Below are 23,798 nucleotides of genomic sequence, written 5' to 3' on the forward strand. Positions count from 1 at the left end.
TCCCTGGCATTTGTGTTATGCGGTTTTCATACATCTTCAAATCCTCGCAACAACTGGAGGAGTTGGGAATTGTTTCACTCATTAGACAGATGGGAAAGCTAAGACCCCACGAAGTCAAACAAGCTGCCTAACACCCTGAAGCTCATCAGTGGTAGAGCTGAGGTTTGAACACAAATTTGGGTAACTCCACGCCCACGCCCCTATATGCCACTCTGTGCTGCCTGCCTTTGCTCATTAAATGATTGATCAAATGGTTGATCTGTATGGTACAGAAATTCTTGAGCACACCATGGGACCATTTGCCTTGGAGTGAATGCAGTGATTTGAACAGTCATTCATCCTTTAGGCCCAGTGAGAAAAAAATGCTGCTGATAACAAACTTGCATACATTTATGTGGGCTCTTTCATGACGTTTTCTGTGCTTTGAGAACAGTTTTGGTAATTTTCTAATCCTACAGTGGCCCTCAGGGGCTTGTTTAGAGAGCCTTTGAGGAGAAGTGCCTTCCTGCTCTGTGTACCTTTTTCTCTTTCATAAAAATGTTAAGATATTTAAGGTGTACAACATGATGTTTTGAGATACATCTACACAGTGACATGATTAATACAGTCAAGTAAGTTAACATAATCCATTTCCTGAAATCTACTCTGTTAGTGAATTTCCAGTGTATAATACAGTATTATTAACTGGAGTCTGGATACTATACATCAGAGCTCTGGACTTCATCCTATGGAACTGCACCCTTTTACCCTTTGACCTACATCTTCTGATTTCCTCCACCTCCCCGACCCTGGTAACCACTGTTCTGCTCCCCGTTTTTATGTATTCAACTTTTTTAGATTTCACGTATAAGTGAAATCGTGCAGTATCTGTCTTTCTGTGCTTGGTTCATTTCACTTAGCGGAATGTCCTCCAGGTTTATCCATTGTGTCCTAAATGGCAGGATTTCCTTCTTTTTTAAGGCTGAATAATATTCTATGGTGTATATTGCCCATATTTTCTTTATCCATTCATCTGTCAGTGGACACTTGCCATACCCTTGACCACAGAAAGGGGCTTCTGTCCCAGAGAAGATGCCGCTCCTGAGCGTACAGCAGTGCTGGGGAACCCTTCAGCAGTGTAGGGAAGGGGGTCCCCAGGCAGTCCTGGGGCCACTGGAGACCCCTTCCTTGTGTTCTCCCAATAATTGAGTAGAGGAGAAGCAGCATGGAGGAGGGCCTCTGAGGAGAGAAGAGCCCTTACTGCCATGTCTCTGGATCTCCCAGAACCAGTTCAACAACACGGCCAGTGCCTTTTTCTCTCTCCCTCTTCCTCATCAGCTGTCCTTCCCTTTGCTTCCTTCTGCTTTATTTCCTGGGGATGCTCCCAGAGCACCCTGGTAGTAGCAAATTTGAGAAGAGCCCCTGTTTGTGGAAATGCAAGTGGTTATGTGACTGCATTTGCCAGCCCAGGAGATACCCTGGGGCAGGGCAGCAGAAAGCTCCTGGGCCTCAGAGTTAGAGTTCAAAGCCTATCTCTGCCAGTGTCCACCTGTGGGATCCGCACAGCAGCCACCTGACAGTCACCATTTACTGAGCACACCCTGGGCCTGCCAGCCTCAGATCTCCCCTGGACCTTCCCTGCACTGCACCAGATCTAGACAGGCTGTCCGCCACAGACCCTGTTTCCCAGATCCGCTTGTCACCCGGCTCCCCACTGGCTTTGTCCAGAGGGAGCCTGGAGGGTGGGCAGGTGGAGAACCAGGCTACTTCTCCCTCACTGTTCCTACCCTGGGGGCATCTCCAACAGGGTCTGAGTATCCCCGGGCTCCAGTTCCCACGTGATAGACCTCCATGGTTCCACCTTCCACTAGGGACCCCAGCAACGAGACCCCGTCATCCCACCAGCCCAGGAGTGGTGGTGTCTTCCTGCTCTTACTAATCTCAGGGTGTTCCTGCTGGCTTCTCCACTTTGCCATCACCTCGTTAAATTCCATCTCTTTAGATGCTCGAGTCCTGGTTTTCCCTGAATAATCACAGTTTGTCAGCCCTGAACCAGCATTTCTCAAAATAGCCCTCAGAGACTCTTGTACAGCTGAGGACCCTGAAGCTCAAAGATGAGCAGGGATTGGTTTAGGGTCACTCAGCTGGTGAGTAGTTCAGCTGGAATTCAGACCTAGGTCTGTCTAGAGCATGCCTGGACTTCTACTCACTACTCTAGTTGCTTCTGTGAGTTTCTGTTTCCCCTTCTCCGAAAGAACCAACAAGATCTACACTGCAGTGTTTTGTTTGCAGGACTAGAGAGAGTGCCTGTAGTGTGCCTCTGACCCTGCTTCACACAACTCGGGACACCCCCAGCAGGGTGGCCTGCTCTGCAGGGAGGGCCATCTTGTTATCCAGCCTCAGTGGGCACCCAGTGCTGCCATAAGTAGTTTCAGTGGCTAGTGTGGAGAGGGCACCAATTCTAGCCTGTATGGTGGGCAGTGCCTGTTCTGCACTGGCCAGGGTGTTTGGTTACCCCAAGGAAGGGAATCAAAAGTTAACTCTTTTTGGTTTTGGTTGGTTTTTTGTTTGTTCGTTTGTTTGTTTGTTTGTTTTTGGCCAAAGTTCTTACTGGTTTCCATGAGTGTGGGTTTGAAGCTGGCATTGGTAGAATCTGTGGTTTGACTGTTTTTTTAAGAATGTTTAAGCGGCAGCACTGTTTATTTCTGTGTCCTCATCCAAGAAAGAGCTCCTTGTGGCATAAAAGGCACCGAACTCCCACTGAAGCCGTCTTTCTGGTGACAGAGATGGAACCATTCTTACCTTGCAACCTAGAATGCAGTACCAAGATAGGACACTAAAAACAACTTTTTCTTCCCCTAACATGATGGAATATTCGAGTCAGAACCCTAAGGCATCATCCTAGGATAGAATAAGCTTCCATTTGACAGAGGAGAAAAATCAAGGCTCAGAGAGGTTAAGGGATCTGCTTAAGGTCATGCAGTGTGGTGTGGTGGCAGAACCAAGCCTCACGCCTAAAACACTTAACTCTGGTTACCATGGAGGCTGTGCCCCGGCTCTGCAGGCAGAGCTAGAAGAATTGCTCCATGTTCATCACTGGCCAAGCCTCAGCAGGGCTGTAGGGGATCAGGTTAGGGACACTGCCCTGGATTTTAATAGACCCAAATTACTACTGTCGTCACAGAAACAGGCTTGGGATAACTATGCCTTTCAGTAAAGATTTTGTCCAGAAATATCTTAATTTTATTTACTAGGTTATCTGGCACATAATAGCATGCATTATTAATAGAGTAGCTTAATACTCTCTATTGAATAGGCATACTCTTTGCATTGTAAAACGAACCTCTCTTTTATGATGTACTTCACAATGCCTTGTCACAAAAGCACGTGCTCAGAATATTACAGCAGGCTTCCATTCCACCTTCCATGAAATACTAAAAAAGAGATCATCTCTAGTACAACTCAGTAGCCTCGTGATTAATCCATAAGCACATCTTTAACTGAGTTCTCCTAGGCCATTCTTTGTCTTAAGGGCTTCAGACAAAGGTGAGCATGTGATACTGAAACTCTTATTCTCCCCTACTGCCCAAGTTTGTCCATTACCTCCAATGGTGAGTCACGGAGATTTCGTCTGCCATCCACGGCCTTGTGAACGCTACAACCACGGAACCGTGGTGGAGTTTTACTGTGATCCTGGCTACAGCCTCACCAGCGACTACAAGTATATCACCTGCCAGTACGGAGAGTGGTTTCCTTCCTATCAAGTCTACTGCATCAAATCAGGTAAGTCTGAAGGTCTCGCCCTTGATGATATGGACCCTCCTTGGACCATCTGCACATAGTGGGCAGTGGCTATGTACCAAGCTGTATCTCTCCTCCCACGCCCAGTGTCATGAACAGGATATCGAAACATATCATTGCGGGTCGATGGGGCTGCTGTTGGGCTCTGTGCCAGATGCTTATAGGTCCTGTTCAGAGGGTCAAGAGTATTAACCTGTCTGCTGGAGGTCCTTCCATAGAGGCTAGGGGTCTAGGGACCCTGTTCAGAGGGTCAGGAGTATTAACCTGCCATTCCCAGGTTAAAATGCTGACCCTCTGAACAGGGTCCCTAGACCCCTAGCATCCATGGAAGGACCTCCAGCCTCTGCACTCTTTTTTCTCCCAGCCTTATCCCTTTCCACTGGTAAGGACACAGGCCTATGGGTGTGACCAGAATTACATGCATTGCCCTGGACCGAAGCGATGAATAACTTTACCTTTCTCTTCCATTCAAGGACGCATATCAGAATACAAATAATACTGTGGGTGACACCTGATCTCACTTATAAAACTATAGGCCATTTGCAAGCTTCAGGGCTTCATAGTTAAGAGCAAATGACTTACTTGCAAACCACCTTCCCCACTGGCCTCAGTGCACCCGGGTAGTGACCACAGGATAGAGATTGGGGCACCAGCATACACCCACTGTCTCCTTCCCACTCTCCCCAGCCCTTTCCAGGCTGGGGATGCTGCCCTGAGCAGCGCTGATGACTGCATGCGTCTCCCCTGGACACAAGGAAGTGCTTGTTAATGCCGGGTCTCTGGAGGCGCACACATGATCCTGTGAGCCAGCGAGGGGAGAAGTGCAGAGAGAGTGTCTAAGAGGGTGGGCATGACAAGGCAGGGAGGCGTCTAAGAGACAGGGTGGACTGTGCCCAAAGGATAAGAGTCTCTTCTGGAAGGGTCTGCTCCTGCTGCCCCTGACCTGGCAGACAGCTGATAGGGCATCAGAACTGTGGAACAGGGGTCCTCTTTACCCTCTGTTTCTTGCTTTACCCAATCCCACAGCATATCCCAGAACACTCACAAAGGGCCCAGCTTCCCACTCCCCCAGCCCTTGGTCCATTTCGGAGCAACTTCTCCAGGCAAGAGGGATGCCCACCTTTGTTCTCAAGAGGCAGATGCGTTATTTGAGCCTGTGCCAGGCCTGCGCCTGGGACTAGAATGTGAGCATGCAGGTCTGCAACCTGGCAGAGCCCATGCCGGAGACAGGTTTTTAGTGTTGGGTGGATCCTGATGCAATTTCCATGAGCTGCAGGGGCACATGGTATCTCCGGGGAGCGCTGGGGATCAGAGGCACCTTGCGTACATCTCTTGTGCCAAATAAATCCAGCAAATGAGCCCATGGGGAACCTTGGCACCTCTCATGGTCTGGGAGCCTCACATAAAGCTTTGTTCTCCCTCACGCAGAGCAAACATGGCCCAGCACCCACGAGACCCTCCTGACCACGTGGAAGATTGTGGCGTTCACGGCAACCAGTGTGCTGCTGGTGCTGCTGCTCGTCATCCTGGCCAGGATGTTCCAGACCAAGTTCAAGGCCCACTTTCCCCCCAGGTCAGTGTCATGTCTTGGCAGCTGTGGCTCGAGGTCTGACTCAATGCAGCCACCCTTAGCAGCAGAGAGAATGTGATGAGTGAAAAGTTGGAGCTCCTAAGGGAAACAGGGGAGAGCAAAAACCATGTTCTGGGATATTTTGAGCACCAAGGTGGAGACAGACCTCATTTTCCTCTTTCTTTCCTACCTCTCCCCTTCCTTCTTGCAGTTGACCATTCGCAGGTGGGCATCATGGGGAGCAAGCAATGGGATCACAGAGTTAGGACTGCAGGCTGTGGACTGCTCCACCCAGGGGCACCATTCCCACCATGGTCACCCTGCATGTGGCCCTGGAGTGAGGCACCACGCAGCTCAGTTCAGAGGGAGGGTAAGACATGCACACAGCTGACTGGGACACAGGTCAGAGGTGTGTGAACAAAGGTGTTAGGCATTGAGAAGCCTCAGGAAGGAAAAAAGACTTTCCTGATTCCAGGGAGAATCAGGAAAGGGCTAGTGAGAGTCTTCCATGAAGTCTGATCTGAACCCCTGAAGTGGGACATGTGGAAGGCACTTCTCCATCCTTCTCAACTGCACCAATCAGCTCGGGTTGGTATCTTCAGCCTCAAGTCGTCATCACCAACGAGAACTGCACCAGCACCCTTAGGAACAAAGAAGAGCCACCCAGCACTACTGCTGGCCAGTCATCGTTCCTGGAGGGAGAAGTAGTTTAGAAAGCAAAAGGATAAGTTTATGAGTATTAAGAAGAGGAGGTAAGGACAGCAAAACACTGCAGAACACTAGCCAGGGGCCACTGATACAAGCTGTCTTTTCCTTGCCTTCTGTGGCCATGTCAGAGTCTTCTCATTTTAGAACCTAATGCTTCAGAAAAGGGCATTTGTTTTTTTGCCCACAGGGACAACCTAGTCCCCAGAGTCATATGTACCTGAAAAAGGGACTATTGCTCATGGAGGAGAAGGCTCCTGGAATCAACCACTTCTCTCTTCCTTCCAGGAAAATGCAGTGTGTCTCTCACACCTTCCAGCTGTGAGAGGAGTGAAGGAAGCGGGCAGAGCTGCTGGAGACAGCACCTGCCCACCTTCGCCCTTAACCTCACACCCCACAGGGCAGCCTTCCTCACATAGCAATTCCTCCCTGCCTGGCAGTAGGGACTCCCCATGGTCACAACCTCACAGGCACATCCCTCTCTCCCTAGCCACAAATGTGTGCTAGATGTGGGTGTCACCTGCATCCCTCCCCAGGCCCAGAGGTGTGTTGGTGCCATCCTGGTGCCACAGCAAGCTCTTGCTATGATGCTGAAACCTTCCTTCCTCTCCAACCTGCCATCCACTCTCTGTCTTCCACGTTGTTATATATTCATCAAGGGACCGTATTCTATCATTGAGCAATTACAGTATCTCAAGAAGGCCTAAGGATTACAAAGAGAAAGCCAACCCACAGGGTTGTGATTGATAGTGCATTCGAGTACTTTAAAAGGGCCCTCAGAGCTATTTTTCTCCATATTGTTGGAAGAAAAGTTTCCAAGATATCCACTAGGTATTAAGATTATTTTTTAAATGTTCTGAAAACCCTTTCACCTGATGTTCTTCAGCCCTTGAGTCTTTTGTCTTATATTATTCTTGAGTTGTTTTGGGAAGGTTGGCTTCAAATACATGACATGAATCCAAATACGTGACCAGAATCTCAAGGGCAAACCAAGAATGGACTTTTTTTCTCCAGGTTCCACAAGAGTAGAGCCTGCAGGGATATTGATGAGGGGTGTATGAGAGCTAAGTTGCATGGTGGGGACATGTGGAGGGGAAGCTGCCAGATTGTGGGAGCTGTAGCCTGGGTGTGGAATGTTAGGGTGAGGAATGGAGAAGAGAGGCGTCTGTTCACCCGGGCCTAGACAACATGGAGGTGCCAGGGACAGTGAGGAGGCAGGGAGTCCCAAGTGAGAAGGAGGCCAGCACAAGACAGCGAAGTGGCCAGAGAGGAAGGGAGCATCATTGTCAAGGATGCAGTAACTAGTGGTGGCTGTGGAGGGAGAGCAGTCTGGCTCCGGAGCAAGCTCCTCCTTTCCTCCCGCCTCCTGCCTTCTACCCCCTGAAGAGCATGGTCTTGGTGGTCTCCCGCCCTCTCTGGGCAGCTTTTAAGAGCTTTGGGACAAGGAGTCCACCACCATAATCTCCAAGCCTTTGCAAGATGTTTCAAAAAGTCAGTGGACTTGAACATTAGAGAGACACACAGCCTTTGCTTCCCCTCCATCCCCAGACATTTCGTTTTCTTGGGTTTAGAGCCCCTGCTGCCAGCACTTAGAGATTCAGGGTCTGCCCACCCAACTGGGTCTTCTCTTCCTGATATTTTACCTTTGGCCTCCTCCCTCAGCACCAGTTCCCAGCAGAGACAATAAGAAACCAAGTTCCAGCTGGGCACGGTGTCTCATGTCTATAATCCCAGTACTCTGGGAGTCCGAGGCAGGTGGATGGATCACCTGAGGTCAGGAGTTCGAGACCAGCCTAGCCAACATGGTGAAACCTTGTCTCTCCTAAAAATACAAAAATTAGCTGGGGGTGGTGGCGCATGCCTGTAATCCCAGCTACTCAGGAGGCTGAGGCAGGAGAATCGCATGAGCCTGGGAGGCGGAGGTTTCAATGAGCCGAGATCGTGCCATTGCACTCCAGCCTGGGTGACAGAGCAAGACTCCATCTCAAAAAAAAAAAAAAAAAAGAAAGAAACCAAGTTCCATTGGCTACTTCTTAGCCACCCTGGGTTCCTCTTGAGGCCAGGAGCAGAGTGTGGGGGTCACACGGAGCCCAGGCTGTGACGTCAGATGCCCCAGGCTCCAATCGGACAGTGTTGAATGTGCAGAGTGCTGAGAAGCAAGGGGAGCAGGCCAGGAGCTGCGTGCGCGCCCACGCGAGGGAGCCCTGCAGACACGCAGACTCGATTTGCCGCGGCTCCTGGAGCCCTCACAGCAGCAGCCCAGGCCTTGCTTAGATGAGTGGTGGGAGGAAGGAGGTGGAGGTGAGCCTGTGCAGCTCGAACAGGGTAGTGACATGGTGCTTACAGCTTTCCTTTTTTTTTCCTTCTTTCCTGAGTTTTTTGTTTGTTTGTTTTTTTCTATCTAGACTAAGATGTAGTGATTTTTATACTGTAGCAGAAAACAACAAAGAAACATGATGAACATAGGGCCAGCTAGTCCCTCTGGGCACTCAGAGTCCACAGTTACAGTTGTTTGTTTGTTTGTTTGTTTGTTTTTTAAGAGATAAGGTCTCGTTCTGTTACCCAGGCTGGAGTGCAGTGGTGCGATCATGGCTCACTGCAGCCTCAAACTCCTTGGCTCCAGGGATCCTCCTGCCTCAGCCTCCTGAATAGCTGGGGCTATAGGCACGTGCCACCACACATGGCTAACATTTTTATTTTTTGTGTAAACAGGGTTTCACTATGTTGCCCAGGCTGGTCTCAAACTCCTGGGCTCAAGCAAAACCTCCCAAAGTTCTGGGATTGCAGGTGTGAGTCATCACACCTGGCCTATTTTCTATACTTTTAACAGTGCTATCCCACTTTCAATCCCATCCTACAGGACACTGCAGAGGGGCGCTGGGATGCTCTGTTAGAAAGGGTTATGTTGTCCCCTGCCCCATGAGCTTATGGTCAGAAGGCCAAAGCCCACAGGTCAGAGGAGCAAGGGAAAAGCATGAGGAGATAGGAGGACATGAGAGAGTGACAAAAGAAAACCTCCTCTCTCCGGAGCATTGGCAGCCGGGATGGCAGCATCATCTTCCGGAGGAGCCCCTGAAAGGAGGCTGGTTCTTCCGTATTATCCTCCATACCAGGCTCTGCTGCCCATTGTGGGTCCTGAGACCCCGAGTGCAGGAAGGAGCGTGGGTGGCCTCATCCCCAGGGTGGCATGGCTTTGACATGTTGGCACTTCTTTCCTTTACACAGGGGGCCTCCCCGGAGTTCCAGCAGTGACCCTGACTTTGTGGTGGTAGATGGCGTGCCTGTCATGCTCCCGTCCTATGACGAGGCTGTGAGTGGTGGCTTGAGTGCCTTAGGCCCCGGGTACCTGGCCTCTGTAGGCCAGGGCTGCCCCTTACCCGTGGACGACCAGAGCCCCCCGGCATACCCCGGCTCAGGGGACATGGACACAGGCCCAGGGGTGTCAGAAGCCTGTGACAGAGTCTCAGGCTCTTCTGAGCTGCTCCAGAGTCTGTATTCACCTCCCAGGTGCCAAGAGAGCACCCATCCTTCTTCAGACAACCCTGACACAATTGCCAGCACGGTGGAGGAGGTGGCATCCACCAGTCCAGGCATCGATATTGCAGATGGTAAGTGCTTGCCCCAAGGCCCAAGCCACACCTGCAAACACCTCCGCATCAGCATCTTCAAGCCAGCTCCTTGCTCCGCACGCTCCACCCTCCAGCACAGAGTCGAATCAATCTGTTTACCTCTCACTCAGCTTAAATTGCTTCATGCTCTCTCTACATGTAGAGGCCTTGGGCAAGGCCAATTATTGTAAGGAATGATCATCATCTTGCAAGTAATGATCATCATCTTGCAAGTAATGAGCCCATTAATGGACATTTCAAGAGGCACCAAAAGGCAGTGAGCCATCCAGAGTAGAAAGGCAACAGTGGCCGGTGCTTTGTTTTTGTAGTGTCCTTATGATCCGGAATGTTTTTCTTCTTTATTCCTTAATTAGGTAGGACTTCTGGAAGTGGGGTTTAGGGACAGGATGGCACTTGCATGCCAGGAAGAAGGATCCAGAGGCACGCAGTAGGGCCCAGCAGTGTGTTCTAGCCCCAGAGTTCTGTGCGCATAGAAGTTATTTTTACCAGATGTGAAGTAAAAGATGTATGTGTACCTGTCATAAGGAAGGGTGGATTCATGGTAAAATAGGGAAAATGTGTCAGATTGATTGGGTCTCTGTTTCCTACAGAAGGGGAGCCCCAGTGCCACTTTGCAAATGAGAGCACTAATCTGGCTTACATTGAGAGTAAATGGCAGTAACAACATGGAAACAGAGGTCTCCTGGGCCACCACAGTGTTCCTTTTCTGTAAACCACACTGCCTTTCTATACTTGAATTTGCAACTTTCTGGCTTGTAGGACCATTAGGGCCTATGGTTAAAATCTAACATTTTATTTTTTATGAACTGGAAATAAGATCATAATTGTTTTCTGGCAAAAAACAATTGTTACAGAAAGATGTTGTATAGGAGGTTGATTTATTTGGTTATTAACTGGTATGTGAAACTTAACATTTTCTTCTCCTCACTGATTTGAGAAACTGTAGATATTTTAATGAGGCATATAATTCCAGATTGTCATGGTGTTTTCTGGTTATGTTAAGCTAATAACCGTCTCTTCTTTTACAGAGATTCCTCTAATGGAAGAAGATCCCTAATATGGGGCAGGATCCAGATGACTCTCTTCCTCCTTTGGGGAAAGGACCTTGTATCTTGGAGTGAGATCACAGAAGGATAGAGCTTGGGGGCAAAATGTCTAACTTACCTACATGGGGACCGCAATTCACATTGTGCATCTCAGGCTCCACAGTGAGGCTGACAAACTGCAATGGCAGTGCTTTTAAATGAGATTTGAGGATTCGCCAAGACCCATGGGGAACCAGGGGCAGCGGAGAAGCCCTTGCACGGTCTTGGATGGAGGTGTTAAATGTGTATCGTGCTGTGGAACATGAGACAATTCCACGCACATCCCACCGAATCATCACGCATCCCATTGGCTGACAAGTCCTCCCTGCCCCCTTGAAAGCATGTCACATTATGTAAATTTGCTTCTAAAACCTGCTTCCAACTGGCTCTGGACTCCAAATTTGGATGGGCCAGCCTCTGCATAAAGTTTGTGTTGAGCTGCTGGAGGAATAGCAGAGCCTCCTGCACCCTCAGCAAGGGGCCGGCTCCCAAAGGAAAGGTCCTTGTGTGACATTTGGAGAATCTTCCTTCATCCAGACAACTCTACTCGAAGCAAGATGAAAGCAGGATGTGGCAGTTCCAGTGAGAAAGGAAAGGAAAAAGACGGGCAGACTCTGCTTTCTGGAAATTTTTTCACAAAGTAGAGCTCGTGAACTCTGTGCTGTCTTCTGGTAACATATCATCAGTGTTTGTATTCATGAGTGGCACATGGATCCATGGCATTGGGTAAATCTGGGAGGTTTTACACATGGTCAGAATGTATTTAAATACATCTCATGATGGAGACAGTAACCAAGGTAATGTTTTGTTTCAGCATTTTGAAAAGACTTAACATTTATCTCAGAATCATGAGCCTCTCTCTAGTTGACAATTGTCATTGTTCCCCCAGCCCCAAATTCAACCATACATTTATTTTCCAAAACAGAAATTGTTTCTGTAAAATATCTCACCTTCAAAAGAAGTGTGAGGTTGGATTTTCCCCTTTTATTTGTCCTAAGATTCCAGAAGGCTGGCCTCCCAGCCCAGATAGCTCAGCCGCCTCACCTGCCTATCATTCCTGCATTCCTACTTTGAGGGTCTCATGGTGCCCACTGGGTGTTGTTCCTAAGAAACTGATTGATTAAAAAATTTCCCAAAGTGTCCTGAAGTGTCTCTTCAAATACATGCTGATCTGTGGAGTTGATTCCTTTCCTTCTCTTGGTTTTAGACAAATGTAAACAAAACTCTGATCCATAAAATTGCTATGCTGATAGAGCGGTGAGGGCTGGAAACTTGATCAAGTCCTGTTTCTTCTTGACACAGACTGATTAAAAATTAAAAAGAAAATGACTGTTTGAAGTGTGACTTTAATAGTGCAGTAGAGTCGGGTGGGCAGGGGCAGGGTGGTGACAGTGATCATGGATGATGGGATTCAGTGGTAAGATTAAGAACAAGAGATGGAAGGAGATAACACACAGACAGTGCTCACCGTCTAAATAGAGGTTGTCTCAGAGACCACTGGGCAAGTGCCTCATTTTCTACCAGGCGATTCAGAAGAGGCATGAGGGGCTTTCTCTGATAGTCTCCCCTACAAAGTAGACAGCAGCAACATCAAGCTGCCTGACTGGCAGACCAAGCACAGGGATGCCTCTCCAGCCCACAGCACTTAGGGAGACAGGTACTACAGTGTCTTAGTCCACTTGTGTTGCTATAAAGAATATCTGAGGCTGGGTAATGCATAAAGAAAAAAAGTGTATTTGGCTCACAGCTCTGCAGGCTGTATAGGAAGCATGGCACCAGCATCTGCTTCTGATGAAGGCTTCAGGGTGCTTGCACTCATGGCAGAAAGGAAAGAGAGAGTTGGCATGTACAGAGATCACATGGCAGGAGGCCAGAGAAAGGGGAGGGGGCCAGGCTTTTTTTTTTAACAGCCAGCTCTTGTGGGAACTAATAGAGCAAGAATTCACTCATTACTGCAAGACTGGCACCAAGCCATTCATGAGGGATCCTTCCCATGACCCAAACACCTCCCATTAGGCCTCAGTTTCAACACTAGGGATCAAATTTCAACATGAGATTTGGAGGGATCAAACAAACCAAACTATAGAATTCTACCCCCTAGGCTTCCAAATCTCACATGATTTTCTCAGTGCAAAATACAATCATTCATCCCCCAAGTCTTAACTTGTTGCAGCATCAACTCAGAAGTCCATAATCTCATCTGAGACTCAAGAGAACTTCCTTATAGCTGTGAGCCTATAAAATCAAAATCAAGTTGTTTACTTCCAAGATACAATAGTGGGACAGACATTGGGTAAACATCCCCATTCCAAAAGGGAGAAATCAGCCAAAACAAAGGGGTAAGAGGACTCACAGAAGTTCAAAACTCAGCAAGGCAGACACTAAATCTTAAAGGTCCAAAATAATCTCCCTTGACTCCATGTCCAGCATCCTAGATGAGGGGTGAGCTCTCAAGGCTTCAGGTAGCACTGACCCCATGGCTTTGCTGGGCACAACCCATGTGGCCATTTTTGCAGATTGGAGTCTAGTGCCTGCAGCTTTTCCAGCCTGAGGTTGCATGCTGCTGGTGGCTCTGTAATTCTGAGGTATCCATGGCAGCCTCATTCCACAGCTCCACTAGGCACTGCTCTAGCAGAGTCTCCCTGCAGGGGTTCTGCCCCTGAGGAGGGTTTCTTCCTGGGCACCCATGCTTTCCAAAACCCTCTGAAAGCTAGGAGGAAGGTGCCAAGCCTCCACCCCTCTTGCATTCTGTGCAGTTGCAGATTTAGCACCACATGGAGGCTGCCAAGGCTTACTGCTTCTATCTCTATAGTAGAACCAAGCAGTACCAGGGACCTTTTGAGCCCTGGCTAGAGCCAGAATGCAGAGATGCAGGGAGAAGCAACCCAAGGTGGTGAAGGGCAGCAACATCAGGGCCCTGTCCCCTGAAACCATTCTGTCCTCCTAGGCCCCTGGGCCTGTGATGGGAGGGGCAGCCTTGAAGATTTCTGAATGCATTTGGGGCCTTTTTTCCAATTGTTTTGACTGTTAGCCCCCAGCTCCCTTTCTCCTTGCTAATCTCTCTAGCCTTGGATTATTTTCCTGAAAATGCTCTTTCCTTTTCTACCATAGCCAGGCTGCAAACTTTTCAAGTTTTAATGCTCTGCTTCTCTTTTAACTACAAATTTCAACTTTAGGTCATTCCTTTGCTCTCATACCTGACCATAAACTGTTAAAAGCAGCCATGTCACTTGTTGAATGCTTTGCTGCTTAGAAATTTCTTCTCCCAGATACCCTAGGTCATCACTCTTTCCCCCCCCCCTCCCCAGACAGAGTCTTACTCTATTGCCCAGGCTCACTGTGTGATCTCGGACCACTGTAACCTCCACCTCCTGGATTCAAGTGATTCTCAGCCTCCTAAGTAGCTGGTATTGCAGGTGTGTGCACCACCATGCCTGGCTAATTTTTGTATTTTTGGTAGAGACAGAGTTTCACCATGTTGACCAGGCTGGTCTGGAACTCCTGACCTCATGAGCTGCCCACCTCAGCCTCCCAAAGTGCTGGGATTACAGGTATGAGCCACTGCGCCCAGCCAGGTCATCGCTCAAATTCAGCTTTGCACAAAGCCCTAGGGCATGGACACAAGGCGCCAAGTTATTTGCCAATTTATGACAATGCTGGTCTTTGCTCCAGTTCCCAATAAGTTCCTCTTTTCCATCTGAAACCTTGTCAATATGGCCCATACTGGGTGAAGTTCCCCATAACTTCACCCATAACTGGGTGAAGTTCCAAAGCCGCTTTTACATTTTCAGGTATCTTTATAGCGATGCCCTACTCCTCGGCACCAGTTTTCTATCTTTGTCCTTTTGTGTTACTATAAAGAAACATCTGAGGCTGGGTAATTTATAAAGAAAAGATGTTTATTTGTCTCAAGTTTCTGTAGGCTGTATAGGAAGCATGGTACTGGCATCTGCATCTGGTGAGGGCCTCAGGCTGCTTCCACTCATGGCAGAAGGTGAAGGGGAGCCTGCATGTGCACAGATTACATGGTGAGGGGAGGCAAGAGAGAGGGAGGGAGGTGCCAGGTTCTTTTTAACAACGAGCTCTTGGCCAGGCACAATGGCTCATGCCTGTAATCCCAACACTTTGGGAGGCCGAGACCAGCAGATCACCTGATGTCGGGAGTTTGAGACCCACCTGACCAACATGGAGAAACCCATCTCTACTAAAAATACAAAATTAGTAGGGCGTGGTGATGCATGCCTGTAATCCCAGCTACTCAGGAGGCTGAAGCAGGAGAATCGCATGAACCCGTGAGGTGGAAGTTGCAGCGAGCTGAGATTGTGCCATTGCACTCCAGCCTGGGCAATAAGCGAAACTCCTTCTCAAAAAAAAAAAAAAAAAAAAAAAAAAAAAACAGCTTTCATGGGAACTAACAGAGCAAGAACTCACTCATTGCAAGACTGGCAGCAGGCCATTTATGAGGGATCCACCCTGTGACCCAAACACCTCCCATTAGGCCCCATTTCCAACATTGGGGATCACATTTCAACATGAGACTCAGAGAGGACCAACATCCAAACTACAGCACACTGGTGCCACATACATCAAGGTATTAGTGTCCGCATTGTCCTAAAACAGAGGCTGATAGGAAGGCAGAGCCTGCTTGCTTGCAGCATCAGACAGTGTCTAATCAAGTCACTGGGCCTCTGCCCTAGATCCATCTACTTTGGGGTCACATCAGAGTCTCACCCACAAATATTGTTTACAGTGGTGGTTTTTCTCATTATAGTGCACTTACATGGCAGGAAAAAATCCTCGTGATATTCCAAGCATGTCATGATCCCAATTTTCTTTTCTTTTAAAAATCCCCAGAGGCCTCCTGGATACTACTGAACAGAGCCAGCCTCTCTCACAGCGCTCAGGAATGAGGAGGTTTGGAACAGGTGGGGCTGTATTGTGTATTGTGCCTTATCAGTGTGTTGTGAGAGAACCATGCCCAGCATGGTGCTCTCTACTTTGGGAGAGGGCAAGAAGGCTGCCCCTCAGCAGTGCGTTCAAGTGGGTGCAGTGGCAAAGCCAAGGGTGTGCCATCAAGTCAGCCTGAGAGGTTCAGCTCAGTGTTGGATCCAAGGAACTGCAGAGCAGCAGTTTTCTGGCTGACTTGCTCCCCATGACAAGCACAGCAGAAGTCACAGGCGCCTTCACACTCCACTTCCATGTAGCTTTTTTTAATCGCAAGGTTGTGATTTGCCCATGTGGAACATTTAGAGCGTTTCCCACCTAATTACACCCTACCCAGCAGCTGGCACACAGACAAAAGCTGCCTGTCCTGTCCCTGCAGAAGTGTTTGCCCCTGGCCGCACAGCAGGCCTAGGACTGTCAAATGCAAAGGCTGGTGGGCTACAGCCCTGCCAGCTCCAGGTACCTCTCCCACTTCTTTGTTCTCTCTGTGCCTGGCAGGCAGACCCCATCCCCCTCCCCTAATATGGTCCTAATCTCTAGGAATTCCTGCAGAGGCAGTGCAAAATCATGAGAGAGCGTGGGCTTTAGAACGGGCTCATTGCCTGGCTTCAAAACTTACCTCTGCTACCAGCTGGCTGTGTATCTCAATGTCTTCATGTAGAAATTAGAGAAAGTTTACTTCTGCCTTCCTCACTGGGCTGTGGCAAAGATGACAGCTAATGTAAGTCAAGCACCCAGTGCAAAGTGGGCATTTGATAAATGACAGCCGCTGCCCCATGTGAGAGGGTGGGAGCATTTATGTGGCTGATGAACTCCATATGCATACCAGGCACCTGTGGCCTGCCTTGGTTCCTTTCCCCTCAAATGTGTTTGCAGGTGAAGCTTATTTGGGTCTGCCCAAAGCAGACAGACTGACATGTGCTACCCCCATTCCTCTGGGTTCCTCTTCCCAGAGCCCATCCCTGGCTTCTATGTGCTGAGTTTGCCATGCAAAGGGAAGTTTTCACTCCTTGGCTCATGGGGCATTTGACCTCCTTCCAACCACAACCCTTCTCTGCATGCTACAGAAAGTTTTGCTCAGGGAGGGGAGGACAACCTCAGAAATCCCCTCAACGACTCTGAAGGACTCCGATTATTTCCACAGGCAATCCTGTAGATTAACACTAACCTGCTTCCCTAATTTTATTATCTATTTTAGATTTAAAGCATTAAAAGTAATGCCCATACATTCCCAAGGCAATAAAGGGGAAAGACCACAGTAAAGATGACTGGTCTAGCAGGCAGAGCAGAGCCCCGGAGAGCAGCAGTCACTTGTCAGGGAGGGCAGACACTGAGCATGGTGGTGTTGAAAGCATAAAACTTAATGCAGAGTGTGTGTGCATCCACCAGCCGTGCTCAGCTGCTGTAGCAGCCTTTGTACCATCTCCACACAGGGATAAAAACCAGTCATGCCTTGTTTTAAATGGCCAAGGAAGTAGTCCAGCTACCTGAATAGGAGCCATGAACCTGCCATACTTAGAGCCTCATCCCATCCACATGTTCAGAGCCACTGTGGCTGCCCCTGGTGCCCTGTCCCACTGGTTCTCCAGGGCCATGGGGAAAAGGAACCTAACCCCAGCAGATGCATAGAGAGGTGGGGGAAGGGGATGAGAGGGAGACTGAGGGAACTGAGACTAATACTTTCTGCTTGTAGCCTATAAGAAGTATTTATAGACCCTGTTTCAGTCAATAAATATTTATGAAGCACCTCCTCTGCGCCAGGCTCTTTCTGTGTTCTCTGGCCCAGTGGGAAATAAGGGCTGGTAGGCCGACAGCTACAATAGAGGGACTACAGGACACTTGACCTAGACCTGGACTTTCAGGGAAGGCTGTCCTGGAAATGGCAGCCCTGCTGGTAGCAGGCAGAGTGGGAGACCAACTGGGGGTGGAAGAGCACACATCCTGTCCCAGAGACAAAGGACAGCTGGGTGGGTGGGAAACATAGGGGTGTTCAGTGCTTCCAGGGCCTCGGGATTGGGGATGGAGAGGAGGCTGGGTGGGGGTGGGGAGGTAGGTAGAAGGGGAGAGAGATGGGACTGGAGAGATGAGAAGGACAGCCTGTCAAGGCCTGAGATACCATGGGAGGGGAGGTAAGTGGTTCCTCTCAGAATGAGAAGCCATTAAAAGGCTCAAGGCAGGAGTTACTTGGGTGAGATGGGAGAAGTGCTCAGGCTTGAGAGCTGTTTTGCAGGCCCATTCAGTCTGCAAAGCATGAGCCTACGAGTCAGGGACAGCCCAGCCTAGCATGGGACTGCCACTGGGTCCCTGGGGGATCCCTCCAGGCCCCGTTTTCTCAGCTATGGAGTGAGAGGATGGAAGAGATGGTCTCAAAGGTCTCCCAGCTCTGGCAGGGTGGAAATTCTCTTTGCTTGCTTAAAAAATTTTTGTAATCCAGAGTCAAACATCACCCAGCTCCACTCCTGCCAGCTCTCTTAGCAGCTGCTCACTCCTTCTCCTCTACCCCTCAGCAACTGCCTTCTCCCAGCTCAGGAGCAGCCCTATCCCAGTGCCCCCTTAGGATGGGTCCACACTCTAGAAACTCTGAAGCCGCCCTCACCTTCTGATCAGGACAAGAGACACCAGTTACAGCCATTCTGGCCTCCTGTGACTGTGCTCAGGACCCCAATCCATTTAGTCCTTGGCCAGAAGAAGCAGATGCCAAGGCTACCCCTCCTGGAGTACACTTGAGTATAATGACTTGAAGCAACTAAAAGCCCAAATAAATCTCTTAGATTGATTTAGCCCACAAGTTTTTAATAATTGTGTAGCATTTCCCATTCTATGGAGCATGTTCACCTACTGCATACTTATTGGAGGGAAGTGGAAAGAAAGTGAACACGTTACATTTGATGTTGGCTGAGCCTGTTTCTACGTCTGTCTACCCCAAGGACTGAGGAGGGCACCCTTCTCTGTATAGTTCTCCGATTCCTGTGAGTGCATCAGCAGCATTTCCTGGGTATGCTCTAGGTGCGATCACAGAGATCTCTGTATTAATATATTTTACTTTTTAGAACAATTTTAGGTTTATGGAACAATTGCTTAAAAAAATAGAGATCCCATACACCTCATCTGTCTCTGCCTTTCACTTTCTCTCTCTGTCTCACACACACACACACCTTTTTTTAATTTAACATCTTGCATTAGTGTGGTACAACTGTTACAATTGATTAACCAACATGTGGTATATAATATTGACTAAAGTCAAGAGCCAAACCTAATGTAAACTACTGACTTTAGTCAATATACCACATACTTTCCAATATATGTTTACATTTCCTCCTTGTCTTCTTGATCTCTTTACTGTAAAAGGAAAAGGAGAGCGACCCAGTGTGCAGAACTTGAAACTCCATAGACTTCATAGGCTTCTTGGCTTGTGCAGCTGGAGAAACTTATGAGAGGCCAGTGGTTCTATACCATGGTCACTCCCACCGAGGCCATCGAGGACTTGGGGAAAGACCATCCCACAGGTTCCCTCAATACCATGTTCCAGGGGATGACAACTTCTTCCTTCTATCCTCCCATCTCCTGTGGCGTTTGGTTGAGATTTTGTCACGCACGCATGCCCCCTGACTCCAGGGCCGTCTATCTTTTCTTCATACTCTACAATCTTTACATTCATTTCAATCCCCTTACCAACACTTATGGAAACCTCAGCATTGCCACTCTGCTCAAAGCTGAGGGTCCCGTGTGGATGAAATGAATCTAAAGGGGAGGCAGACATGCACATAGGAAATTATAGACCTCGGGGAGGGGCAGGGACAGCGCCATGTACGGGGTGCCTTGCGAGTACACAGGAGAGGCCGCTAACTCCACCTGGAAGGTAGAGAAAATCTTCCAGAGAAAGGGACAGCTGAGCCCCTTGGCACACCGTGACTATCTTCTTTTTGTGCACATCCAAGCCACTCTTTCCCCATCTTCCAATACAATCTCAGAACTAAATGGGACTCTAAATCTCAGGCATCTGGTAGCTATGAAATCATTCTCTGCTTCGGTTTCCTCAACTGTAAAATGTGGAAAATAATATAACCTACTTCGTAGGGTTGTTGGGAGGTGCTAAAGGAACTAATTTGTGTAAAGTGCTTAGAACCACACCTGGCACAGAGTACATACTTAAAGGTGTTAGCTATTATCATCATCATTAAATCCAGACAATTTTGTAACACTGGCTCCCCTCCCTGGTATCTCAGATATAGTGAAAATCTACTTGCTTCGTGCCGTTTGCTTTTCTCCACAAGTATGTCACGGTGACATTTTTCATTCTGATTGTTGAATCATCTCCAGTTTGCCACTGAGAATTCCTCTAAGCCCCTATTGGCTAATCAGTTCCCTTGGAGCACAGGTCTTTAACCCACCAGAAAGCAGCCTGCCCTGGTATTGTCTAGCTCATGTTTCCAAATCTATCCTCATGGATTTCACGAGAGCTGGGAGCAGATGCTCTATGGAAAGCCATCTGCAGATTCCCCTCCACCCCTACCTCCCACCCAAGCCATCAGGAGAGCAGAGCCATAAAGAAGAACAAAGTTGGTCTGGCACGATTTGTTCTTTGTTAACTTATGATCTTACAGTGATTCTTTTGTTGTTGTTATAAAAAGAATATTTGTTTAGAATAAAAATACAGAACAATCTCACACCAGTCAGAATGGCTATTACTAAAAAGTCAAAAAATTACAATGTTCTTATCAACCATGCATTTGGCATCTAAGGGCTGATGAGACATAGGTTTAGTAATTGATCCAGATGCTTGTCTAACATCAGTACAGAATTCACAAGACAAGGAATTCACAAGTCCATAGGTCACAGGAGGTCCACAGAAGGCCCACCTTCTCCTCCATTTTTGTCAAACACTGTCCCAGATGAGCCCCTCCGGTCTCTTAAGAGTGCTCTGACCTCTGTAGTTTCTCCCGGGCCCCTAACCTGTGTTTAATAATATCAGCTTTGGGTTTTTTGGGTATCTGGAATGGCACTTGGGCAGTGCTACCTACTGGTTTAACTCATGGGCACTGAAATTAGACACACCTGGGCTTAAATTTCAGTTCTGTCGTTTACAGAAGCAAAGTCAGGCAAGACAGTGGACATTTAAGCCTCAGAGCCTTGCCAAATGAGGACATTGACAGCATCTACCTCCTAGTTAGCTGTAAGAATTAAGTACCATGGGCCGGGTGCGGTGGCTCAAGCCTGTCAATGCCCAGCACTTTGGAGGCCGAGGCGGGCGGCATTCACGAGGCGCAGGAGATCGAAGACCCATCGCTCGGCCTAACACGGTGAAACCCGTCTCTACTGAAAAATACAAAAAAAAAAAAAAACTAAGCGGGGGACGGTGGCGGGCGCTGTAGTTCGCCAGCTACTCCGGGAAGGCCTGAGGAAGGAGAATGGCGTAAACCCGGGAGGCGGCGCCCCGGAGTTTGCAGTGAGGCTGCAGAGATCGTGGCCAGCTGCACTCCAGCCTGGCGGTGACAGAGCGAGACTCCTTTCTCAAAAAAAAAAAAAAAACAAAAAAAGAAGAATTAAGTACCATGATGACACAGACTGCTTAGAATGGCACCTGGCATGGTGTCAGCACTCAAAACCAGGAGCTGCTCTCACCATTCTGTTACTTCCCCTTCAGTACTCCAAAGAAATTTAAACATGCCCCTTTCTCTTCATCTCCTGCAGCACTGCACCATCCTTTAGGGCAGCCTGCGGCCCTACCATCTTTATTCTTCTGGCTCTGAAAGAACCAAGAGTCCCCTGAGGTTGGAGAAGGCATCTTCCACACGCCTGCCTATCTGAGGTTAGCCCCGGCTCTCTATCTTTCAGATCTGGGGCACTCATAGGCACCCATGAGTCACTGTTCTTCTCCATCCCATCGTCAGCTCGCCAGGACTGGGCTCCCCTGGACTCCCAGTTGGAATCGCCATGGTGCGGGCTGCCAACACTCCAGAGGGACTTTCTTGTGGACTCTCAGGCTGAGAGACCAGTCCCTCTTGACCCTGACCTTACTGAAATCTGCTGTCCTAACGAAAACAGGATAGAGCACCTCATTGAGCACTCAGGCGTGGAGGCATGATCGCAGTGAACTCCCAAGAATCCTCTAATATCACATTGCACATCTAGCACAGCAATTCTCAGCTGGGCCATCTTGCCCACAGGGGCATGTGACAACGTCTGGGGGAGACATTATGGGTTGTCACAACTGGGGGATGGGGTGCTATTGCATCTTGTGGGTCAAGGCCAGGAATATCACACATCCCACAGCGACCAGGCTAGCCCCAACCACCCCCATGCCATCCCCAGCGAAGAACTATGCAGCCCTAACATGAACAGGGCCAAGGCTGAGGAACCCTGATTTAGGAGAGACATCCCATGAGGCTACAGAACTTAATGTCCTCCAGCTGGTAAATGATATAGTCAGGATTTGGCTCAGCCACTCTTGCTGAGTCAGGGCATCGAAACTGTTCTGTAGCTGGAGTCCTCTGACAGTCTGGTGGGGCGTATGGAGGCTTTCCCAGAAGAATATTTTTAAGTGCATAAAATAAGACCAATGAATTATGTTAAACCACAGTTATCAAAACACTTTTGAAAACTAATACATAATGTAATTATATATATATGTATATTATGAGTAACAAATAACAAAGTCTACGGCAGGTCTAATAACCATTATAAATGCAAAGTCATGACAAATTGCATAAACTGTATTTTGAGATACTGGTAAACACTGTAATGTGAAATGCAGATATCTGTAGTTTCTTTCAATGGCAGAGTTACAGGTCTGGCCAACACTGATTTATTGCCTATGTGATAGGTGAGGGAGGTGCTAAATTCAGTGAAAGGTTAGTGAAAATGACACGGAAGTGTTTCTCATCCAATTCATAGACCCCATGAATTCCATCTGCTGACCTGGGTTAAAACCATTTGCTCTAAAGGCTATATTCCTAAGGCTTAAGTTGGCTTCCAAACAGACTCAATTTCTCTGCCCTGACAGGTGTGCATGGGTTCTGGTTCTTATGAGCTGTCATTGGCCCCAGAGTAGCCCTTGTCATTTAGCCTGTGGTCAGGTGATACAAGAAAACCTGAATTCACAGTCCACTCCATCATCCACTACCCATTTGGCTTGCATTAGTTGCTTAACCTCTGCAAACCTCAGTTTCTTCATCCATGAAATGGAAAGAATACCACTGCTTTGTAGGTTTGTTGTGAGAATTAAATAAGGCAGCAAACATAAGATACCTAATACAACATTTAGTACAAAAATAAGCATACAAACTATGAGAAACAAACTTAACTGTTCAAACTGAAAGAATGGACTTAGAGACCCAGAGAACAGCAAAGTGAGACTTTTAATGACAGCTTTGCAAGACTGTGTTTGGCACGCAGGCACACCCAGCACAGTTGTAACAAGCAATTTATCCCCTAGCTTGCAGGTCCTTCCCCGCCGTTCTTCATAGGCTGAGTACTATAGGGTTGTGATTTTCCCAGACAGATGCCACCTATTGATTGTTAGGCAGGGGCTTTAGGTGTTTTCTTTAGGGTTGTCTTGCTACATTTTGTTGCAGCCCACAATGCATTGCAATCCTAGTTAGCTCAGGGGCTCTTCAAGTATTTGATTTATGACCTAAGTAGCTGGGCAGACTGATAAGAACAGACAAAGTGAGCTATTTTGCAGACTAGTAAACTTTTATTTTAGACCAAACTATTCTGGTTCCGGTGACGGCAACTAAGTGGGGTGGTAGGGGGAAGGGGAGGCTGACAAGCAGGCATTGGCTATTCAAGCAGGGACCTAGTATATTCAGTTTCTTTTGTAGTTTGCTATCCTAAGCCCGTTTAAGGCACTTTGTTTTGGAAATGGACGGCTGTATGCATTATTTCCTTCAATTCCCTCCCTCCTCTTTTTCTTTTTACCTCTACTGGTCCCATTTCCACATTTATTTTTGTGTCCTTTGGTCCTGAAATTCATTAGATACTCCTTTAGTGGCTCTTATTGAGTTAATATAAATGTTGGGATTAAAGGAATTTGTTAGATCTCTCCAACTTTGGTGGCCATGTGGATTTTTGGGAATTTTATGG

General features: G+C 48.2%; 1 protein-coding gene across 3 annotated transcripts in view; it reads left to right on the forward strand.

Moving 5' to 3' along the window:
- The window catches only part of SUSD4 (sushi domain containing 4), a 150,125-nt gene extending 138,026 nt beyond the window's left edge, over positions 1-12,099 (forward strand). For 2 of the 3 annotated variants that reach the window (XM_017869955.1, XM_017869957.1), the window contains 4 exons: positions 3,565-3,762; positions 5,209-5,353; positions 9,281-9,663; positions 10,713-12,099. In XM_017869955.1, coding sequence (XP_017725444.1) covers positions 3,565-3,762; positions 5,209-5,353; positions 9,281-9,663; positions 10,713-10,741 — 755 coding nt within the window. In that variant the 3' untranslated portion in view covers positions 10,742-12,099. The remainder of the gene's footprint in view (positions 1-3,564; positions 3,763-5,208; positions 5,354-9,280; positions 9,664-10,712) is intronic. The other variant, XM_017869956.1, reaches the window with a different exon arrangement.
- The last annotated feature ends 11,699 nt before the right edge of the window (positions 12,100-23,798 follow it).

The sequence above is a fragment of the Rhinopithecus bieti genome, unplaced genomic scaffold (assembly GCF_001698545.2).
Source record: "Rhinopithecus bieti isolate Rb0 unplaced genomic scaffold, ASM169854v2 scaffold_1673, whole genome shotgun sequence".
Lineage (NCBI taxonomy): Eukaryota > Metazoa > Chordata > Mammalia > Primates > Cercopithecidae > Rhinopithecus > Rhinopithecus bieti.